At 38.3% G+C, this 8,896-nt stretch overlaps 1 protein-coding gene across 3 annotated transcripts; it reads left to right on the forward strand.

The window, feature by feature from the left end:
• The first annotated feature begins 524 nt into the window (after positions 1-524).
• Positions 525-8,546, forward strand: LOC132141587 (forkhead box protein N4-like). Of its 3 annotated transcripts, XM_059551239.1 has the most exons (11): positions 525-664; positions 754-897; positions 1,645-1,733; positions 4,186-4,349; positions 5,679-5,770; positions 5,898-5,990; positions 6,088-6,209; positions 6,317-6,413; positions 6,511-6,718; positions 7,096-7,458; positions 7,562-8,546. In XM_059551239.1, exons 3-11 carry the CDS (start codon positions 1,648-1,650, stop codon positions 7,810-7,812), a joined length of 1,476 nt encoding a protein of 491 aa, XP_059407222.1. In that variant the 5' UTR covers positions 525-664; positions 754-897; positions 1,645-1,647; the 3' UTR covers positions 7,813-8,546. The 3 variants fall into 3 exon arrangements, with proteins under 3 accessions (XP_059407222.1, XP_059407223.1, XP_059407224.1); XM_059551240.1 differs by having other exon boundaries at positions 573-897; positions 1,648-1,733; XM_059551241.1 differs by lacking the exons at positions 525-664; positions 754-897; positions 1,645-1,733 and adding an exon at positions 3,579-3,941.
• Positions 8,547-8,896: the final 350 nt, after the last annotated feature.

Raw genomic sequence — 8,896 nt, forward strand, 5'->3', positions numbered from 1 at the left:
TAGTCCAAATAATATGACAGTAAACGATTTAAAACACACTTTGTGTGCCGTCAATAACATTATCTCCTGCCTTTCATATTTATTTCACAGAATAGCCTTTAAACTCTCTTGCTTGCTTGCTCTAGGAGTCTGTCATATCTGTGATGTCAAGCCCAGCCTGCGCGCCACTCAGCGCGGTTTCCCCGCCACAATGTAGCAAAGGACGCGGCTTCAAAGGCGGTTAAATCAAGATCAGAACACTGAACTACTGCTCTTATCAGGACACAGTATCTCACAGACGCGCGCGGAGAGGATGTGTCTTTATTTAGAATGTTTAAAAATAACAGTTCTACTTATAAATAGGTGAACGTCATCAAGAACTCTCACTTGTGTTATTTTGTGTTGCCTGGCTACAGGGGGACATGAAATCACTGCTCAGTTTGTTACAGCTGGTCACGTTTTTCTCAAAGTTTATAGGAATCCATAGTTTGTAAAACAAAGCTTCCAGTAGAAACAGAGGATTTTGTTTAAACATAGCTTTTTCGTTTTTATTTTTTGTTTTGGCGGGGGATAATATAAGTTGCGCACCTGCGGGCTAGACAACTGCACAAAGAAAACACGGAGAAAAAAAGGCCACATCTCTGAGGAAAAAAAGTTTTCGTCAAATTAAAGCACTGGAAACCAGGTGAGATGCTCTGACAGATAATGTATGTGATTGTGGAGGCAAGGCAACAGCTGTCAGTCAGAGCTGAACCCCCTCCTCTCTTCACGCAGTGCGCATGAGCGTCCACAGAGAACCCACAGACGAGGGAAATTTAAAAAAACGGGGGACAACAAGTGCCCCGAACGACAGAAGAGCTTTCCTCTGTCTCGTTATTAAAGATTTTCTATACCGCAGAACAACTGCAGCATTAACAGGTAAGATGCGGTTTATTTCATGTTTCTATTATCGTTAATTTTAAATAAGACAAGAGGATGCGCACCTGTTTCGGACTTGCATTTGATGCATAACTGATATAAATATCTGATTTTATTTTATAGGCGGTGTTCTGTAAACAACTGCAAAAAGTTTCGCGTCTATTTTTAAGAAATAGCCTACTTAACGCTTTTTGGTTAAATTAAGTATTAAGCTACATGAAAGCTTGACTGACAGGTAACGGTGACGACAGATGATCACCGATTAGTCAACAAAACAAATATCACATCAAAACTGGATTGTACAAATTACATTTTTATCTTTTTGTTTCTTGCTCACACAGTTATTGTGTATCAGTTTTTTGTTGGTGGCTTCCTACTTTATTCATATTTTCAAATGAATGTGTTCTCATGTCGTGGTGACGTGTCAGATTGTTTTATGGTAACACTTTATTTTAGGGTGTCCTTGTTACGCATGTTAGTACATGTACTTACTATTATAATGATAATTAATTAGTTATGCATAATTAGATGGAAGTAATTATAAGCCTAACCCTACTTAATAAAAGTACTTTAATACTCAATATTTTATAAAGGTCAACTGTTTTTCCTTTACTTTTCTTTTCGGGAAATAGTCACATTTTTTACTATGTGTATTTGCGTTTTCATGGGACTGAATGCACATTTCTAAAATTCCCCTTTTTTTCTTTCTTCTTTGCATGGTTCATTTACTTGCGTTTTATCTGCCAGAAGATGATTGAAAGTGGAATAACAAGCAGGATGTCAGGAGTTCATGAAAACCCTGTACAAAGTCACCACACCTCCACACAAGACTACAGGTAGGGGGTGATTTACTTTGATGGCTGAACCCACTGCTTTTCAACCTTGAGCAGATTAGAGAATAAAAAGATAATTTTGGGAAGAAGAAGAGCGCTGCTAATCTTAATACAATCTCCACCTTCCCTATTCTGTAAAATAAAGGTATGTTTTGAGAGGCAAGGAATTGGGGTTTGTGAAAAAGAAAGGAGTGAGAGAATACATCATCTTTGCTCTGAATGGATCTGTCAGAAAGCATCAGCTCTGTTTACACGCCCGCTGTCGGCACACGGAGGGATTGAGGACCTTGGCAGGGGCCCCCACGGGTCACCAAGGAGAAGTGGCTCCCAATTAGAATGTAAACGAGGGCGACTTGAGCTGTGATAAACCGTGACTGTGTGCGCCCGCCTCCCCCTTTCTGTGGGACACGTAATGGTTTGCATCAATGAGCAAATAAAATCATTTTTTCTTCCACTTCACCCTAATGACCGTAAACTGAACAATACACAGCTGGGTTTACAATTAGACTTCAGAAATGCTAATAAGTACAAGGATGTAGGCTCCCTTTTCTTGACGATCGTAAATTTGAGTTCATGTGGCATGTTATGAATTCTTCCCAAAATCAAGCCCCCTCTCCTCCCAATTACCGAAACATGGTTTTTAAGGCAGTATTATAACGAATATCATTATTAATCTATTTTTTTTGTTATTATATCTGTGCATCAATCTCAGACCTGCAGTGTGAGACAATGTTTTTCTAAAACGTAATGTGCTTCTTATGTTACAGTACAGCCATTGTCTCACAACACAACAAGTGAATGCTCTTCCTGGCAACATTTATAACTGTCGGTTACAGTCACGTCAAAATTAGTTTTAGATGATTTCTCAGTTTTAGATGTTTTCTTTGAATGAAGGATTCTAAGCACTTAATGTAATTTGTATACAATATTATAATATAAAATATTTTCTACATAGAATATTTAAATAAAAAATTCAATGTGTATAAAATAGGTGTTATTATTTAAATAAAATATATAATATTCAACACACAACCCGAGGGAGTTTAATAATTGTTGTGCCAATTAATTACTAATCAGTCATTAATTTACCAGTGTTAAATTAAACTTGATTAATATAAGTTAATATTGGCTTACAAAATAAATAGAGAGCAATTTTAATGAGGAAATCAATATTTGAAGAAAAAAAAATTCCACTACAAAATGAAAGGGCGGAGAAATCAGTTTTAATTCCATTAAATGTTTACACTCAACAGAAAAAGACTGATTAAGGCTCAGCAATATGAAGCAGAACTTATAAAGCCAGGTGTTAAACTGTCCCACATGGTGTCTTTTTCATGTCTTTATGTGGATAGGCATTAGGAAGCCATTTCAAATCGCATGACAGTGTAGTGTTGACATGTTCGGTGTCTAAGGTTTCATGCTAGTAAGTGTGTGTGTGTGTGTGAAAAGGATCATTTTTCAGAAGCTCCAAACCAGAGCAATCAGGGTCCTTAAGCCCATGTCCCCAAGTTCTTCCTTCAATGCTGTAATTTATTCAGGTGGCAGACTGTGTGTGCAGTGTGGCTTGACCTCCACCTCCTTCAGCGACCCCCTCCCAGATACCCCCCTTAGCTACTGTCTGATGCCTCCAGGCGGGGGGGCTGGGGGAGAAGGGGACAGGGGTTGGGTGGAAAGGGACAGGGAAACAGATGGCATCCTATTTTTCTCTGTTGTGTTAGGCCTGTCATTCCAGTAGATTAATGCAAGGGGTTGGTTAAAAAAAAACCGGTAAAGACAATCAAGGAAAGGTCTGGGGGGGAAACAATAGAGCCACGTGCCGCTGTGCAGATTTGTCGTTTGGGACACAATAGGTGATCGTTTTTCAATGGGGCTGGACCAACTGTTGCAGGCAACGTGTGCCACATACCCATGTTTCAAATGATATCATGGGTTGTTTACATATGATTCAGCCAATGACGGTGCAGACAGCGGTAGTCACCTGACCACAGTTAGAGGTTGGTTTAATGGAGAGGGGGGGCACTGAAGTGTCCAGACACACAAAATAACTGAAAAGTGAGGGTTGTCATAGCGACCCCAATTATTGGACTGAATAGCGAGTGTGTAGTGAAGTCTGGAGAGAATACAAGAGGGTTTCTCCAATTTCTTGATGCTTAGTCCAAATGAAGAAATGGCTGAGTAAATAATTCTCACTGCACTGGATTAGATCAGAGGGTGAGCGTATTTTTATTTCCGTCCCCAAAGAACAGATTTACAAAAATACTTTATTGTTTAGCTATTTACAAGAAAACCTGTTAAATGAGAAAAGAATAGGAATAATACGAATTTAACATTGAAAACTGACAATTAGAAGACAAAATTGAATTCATAAAAGTGCGATTGTTTCCACAGTTCTCTTTTTGTCATATTAAATTCATATTTGTGCTTTAGTACTGAGAGCTATGCTGTGTTTTTGTAGACTCCTGACCACAGACCCTTCGCAGCTGAAGGACGAGCTGCCTGGCGATCTTCAGTCCCTGTCCTGGCTCACTTCTGTGGATGTTCCCCGACTGCAGCAGATAGGATCTGGACGAGCTGATTTTGCCAGTTCTGCTCAGAACAGCCTGCTGGAGCGACAGACAGGTCAGGAGCTTTATAGACTGTGTATGGTTAGAAGTGACAAAGTGAAGTGAGATTGAATGGATGGATTGAGTTAAAAATGGCAGTCCCAAAAATAAAGAAAAGAAATATCGGAATTCATCCAACAGCATCTAAGATGCCAAACTTTATATATTAGCCTGTAATTAAAGGCTGTTATTTATTCGGATCCGTATTTATTTGTTTGTAATTTTTATGTCTTTACTAGTGCTGTCAAATGATTAATCCTGATCAATCACATCCAAAATAGATGTTTTTGTTTACATAATATATGTGCGTGTACTGTGTATGAAACGTTTATGTTTTGAAAATATTTAGAATATTTATAATTTATATTAAATATAAATATATTTAATATATGAATGTAACATATTTTTTTAAATATATACATGCATGTGTGTGTATTTATAAATACATAATAAATATACACAGAACACACATATATTCTGTGTGAACAAAACTTTTATTTTGGATGCGATTAATCACAATTAATAGTTTGACAGCACTAGTCTTTAGCATATTTGTCATTTTGCATTCATTCTAAGAATTTTTATTTTTTTTACCAAACCTTTAGATTATTCTTTAACCCAGTTTTTTTTTATAAATATTTAAAATATATATATTTTTAGAAAGCTGTGCCTTCAAGGGTTAGTTCATCCAAAAATTTCAATTCGGTCATTAATTACTCACCCTCATGTCATTCCAAATGCATAAGACCTTCGTTCATCTTTGGAACACAAATTAAGATATTTTTGATGGAAGCATCCATAGACAGCGAGAATACTACCACGATCAACTCACAGAAACATAGCAAGGATATCAGTAAAATAGTCCATGTGACATCAGGAGTTCAATCGTAATTTTACGAAGCTGTGAGAACACTTTTTGTGCGCAAATAATGCTCGCACTTTCTACTGAATGTAAACAACACTGATTATGTTCTGGGGTACATAACTCGGGGAGAATAATTGCTAAATAAATTATGTTATTATTATCTTTGCACGCAAAAAGTATTCTCATAACTTCGTAAAATTACGATTGAACTCCTGATGTCACATGGACTATTTTACTGATATCCTTGCTATGTTTCTGTGCGTTGATCGTGGTAGTATTCTCGCTGTCTATGGAGGCTCAGAGAACTCTCGGATTCCATCAAAAATATCTTAATTTGTGTTCCAAAGATGAACGAAGGTCTTATGCATTTGAAACGACATGAGGGAGAGTAATTAATGACAGAATTAGATTGTTAGGGTAAAATAACCCTTTAATAATAGTTGACTGAATCCCTAAACAACCCTTTGCTGAAACTTTCAGCTCAGCTGAATAGCATGACGGTAGCAGGCGGAGCAGGATCTGCGATTCATCTACAGAGTGAAATGCAGCACAGCCCTCTAGCCATCAGTAGCGTGAGTGAGGTTTCAGATTTCAAACAATTATATCATACATGTGCAACTAATTCAGAATGTAACCACCATTTGTAATAGAGTTAAAATAATCTTGTGTTTACAGATGTATTCTGTGTTGTTTTTGTAGATGCCTCAGTTTTCCCCTGGGTTTCCGTGTGCCGCTTCAGTGTATCAAACAGCCCCTCAACAAGTGCTCACTTTCACTCAGGCAAACCAGCAGGTTGGTTCAGTAATTGGGATTATTTGTAAAGACTGTTCAAAGTATTAATATTATTATACAGTATATCAAGATACTATTCCTGTGTTCAATTCTTTAGTGTTCTCCCGGTGGGATTTATGGCAACTACAACAGCCAGAGTCTGTTTCCTCAACCCCGTATAATTGCTCACAACCAGGACTTGCAGCCCAAGACATTCCCTAAACCAATCTACTCCTACAGGTGAAAGAAGGTTCACCGCGACAGACTCTGAAAAACATTATGATTCTCTGGAAAGGGAACAAGATTTTATTTGTCTCAGGTTGACTATGTTTGATATCTTTTCTCAGCTGTCTGATTGCCATGGCTTTGAAGAACAGCAAAACAGGCAGCCTTCCTGTTAGTGAGATCTACAGCTTCATGAAAGAGCACTTCCCTTATTTCAAGGTGAGGAGTTCATGCAAAAGAATGCCGGCGACTAGGCCATGGAGTCAAATAAATGTTACTTACAATATACTGTCCTCTCGATTACTGTGCTTCTCAGACAGCACCTGATGGATGGAAAAATTCTGTACGCCACAACTTGTCCTTGAACAAGTGCTTCGAGAAGGTGGAGAACAAGATGAGCGGTTCCTCCAGAAAGGGTTGTCTCTGGGCACTCAATCCTGCAAAGATTGATAAAATGGAGGAAGAGATGCGGAAATGGAAACGCAAGGATCTCCCAGCCATCCGTTGCAGCATGGCCAATCCAGGTCTCAAATCATTGACTATTATCTTTATTATACATCTTTGCTCTGACAACACTCTAGCAGTGAATTTTCTTACATTTAAGGCTGGTTACAGTTCCTCAGAACAAAGCAAACTCATGCAGAAATACACACCTTGTTTTTAGGAAGACACATGACAAATAAAATGCAATGCATTCTAATATTGACTGCATGCTTCATGTCAAGCATGCTTCATATACCCCCAAAAAACTGGAGCCTGTGCCCATGACACATTATGAGATTTTCAGTGAAATCGGTCAACTCCTACTGCACAAAATCTGCAGAAATTACGTAGACATAGTAACTGAAAAGTAACTGTAGACATTAATACGGTCCTGTTTTGGTACTTTTTCTTTTACCAGATGAATTAGACAAACTCATTACAGACAGACCGGAGAGCTGCAGACAGAAGTCCATTGAGACTGGCATGACTCGCTTGCCCAGCTGCCCACCAGGGCCGACCCTCCCAATACCAGCGCAGATGCAGCCCCAACCAGTGGTCACTCTCTCTCTACAGTGCCTCCCTATGCATCAGCACTTTCAAATGCAGCTCCAGAATCAGTCTCGCTTGGCTCCGGCCTCCCCTGCTCCTGCTCAGACACCCCCTCTCCACACCGTCCCCGACCTGACAAACAAGCAGCACAGCGACTTCTACACGGTTCACCCCGACATGAATTCAGAGGTGGATGCACTGGACCCAAGTATTATGGACTTCACCTGGCAAGGTAACTGTGTAAATAATCGAATGATATTAAAATATTGAAAGCCACAGAATGTTTGTTTGTTTCCGAGCTGGTATCTAACACAGTTCTTCTCTTCTGATTGCAGGAAACCTGTGGGAGGAGATGAAGGATGACAGCTTTAACCTGGAGACATTAGGGACACTCAGTAACTCCCCACTTCGGCTGTCTGACTGTGACCTGGACACTGGCAATGTCACACCTGTGTCCAGTGCAGGAGGACTGCCTTACCCAGACCTGCAGCTGACAGGCCTCTACTCTTCATACTCGGCTGTGGATGCCTTTTCTAACCAGTACATGAACACACAAGGAGGAACGAAGCCTATCGTTTTGCTTTAAATGCACCTGCAAGAAATTCAACAAACTGAGCTTTACCTCCCAGGACCATCTATAAAGCTTTCAATCCGAGCCTTCGTGGTGTGCCAGACTCCAAAACACATCCTGCAACACAGATTTCTTCCAAGGCAGCCAAAAATGTTTTGTTCAATTATTGCAACATCAGATATAGAAAGATATCCTGAACTGAAAGGAGTAGCATTTATGGTGACGTCACAGTATTCAAATGTGTCATTTGCATTGACTGTATTAATTACATTAAATGCAATGGGTTTGAAGGGACCAAATCAGTAATTGTTTTTTAGAGAGAATTTGCATGCTGAGAGAATATGATTAATAAGGAGTTGAAAAGATTTCCTGTACCAGTGCAGATACTGGCATTGTGGCCAAACATAATCATCCAAAATACAGTGTTGTTATTATACGCCTAATGCAAATTGTGAGTTAACTCAACACTTAAGGAACAATGATCAAATTATGGGAATTATGATTTTGGGTGTTTCCAAGCTTTTTTCTGTACCATTAAAGACATAATTTTGTCCATGTAACTGTTAGCCTTATAACTGTAGTTGTGTGTCTTTTGTTGTACTGTGATAGACACTGTATCTGCTCTTTAATATTTGTTTATTATTTATATTTATGAAAAGAGCTGAAATGGTGACATGAATCGTTTTTATTGTACATATCTAAATATTTTGAATGCAAGCAATAAAATTTCAGATTCAGATTGAAAGATGTATTCATTTAACTGTCTTTTAATTCTTAATGATCTTTTGAATTTTTAACTACATATGCATATTCATGACCACTAGTGTTGGGAAGGTTACTTCGAGATGTAATAGTTTACAGATTACCCCATCTAAAATGTAATAAGTAGAGTAACTATTTCAATTACTTTTCTAAAGTAATGTAACTGATTACATTTAAGTACTTTTCTAAATGTCAAATGTTTTTAACTACAGGAGCATCTCAAAAAATAAGAACCATGGAAAAGTTCTTTATTTTTTGTAATTTAATTCAAAAAAGCAAACTTTGCTATATTCTAGATTAACTGCACACAAACTGAAATATTTTAAATAAAATAAAA

Source organism: Carassius carassius, chromosome 5 (assembly GCF_963082965.1).
Source record: "Carassius carassius chromosome 5, fCarCar2.1, whole genome shotgun sequence".
In the NCBI taxonomy this organism is placed as follows: Eukaryota; Metazoa; Chordata; class Actinopteri; order Cypriniformes; family Cyprinidae; genus Carassius; species Carassius carassius.

What these genes read in the sequence shown, in the direction of transcription:
- LOC132141587 (XM_059551239.1), top strand. Translation starts at nt 1,648, where the DNA reads ATGATTGAAAGTGGAATAACAAGCAGGATGTCAGGAGTTCATGAAAAC. An exon ending in GCCCTCTAGCCATCAGTAGC is followed by an intron (nt 5,771 to 5,897) that starts GTGAGTGAGGTT and finishes TTGTTTTTGTAG; the next exon opens with ATGCCTCAGTTTTCCCCTGG. An exon ending in TATGGACTTCACCTGGCAAG is followed by an intron (nt 7,459 to 7,561) that starts GTAACTGTGTAA and finishes TTCTGATTGCAG; the next exon opens with GAAACCTGTGGGAGGAGATG.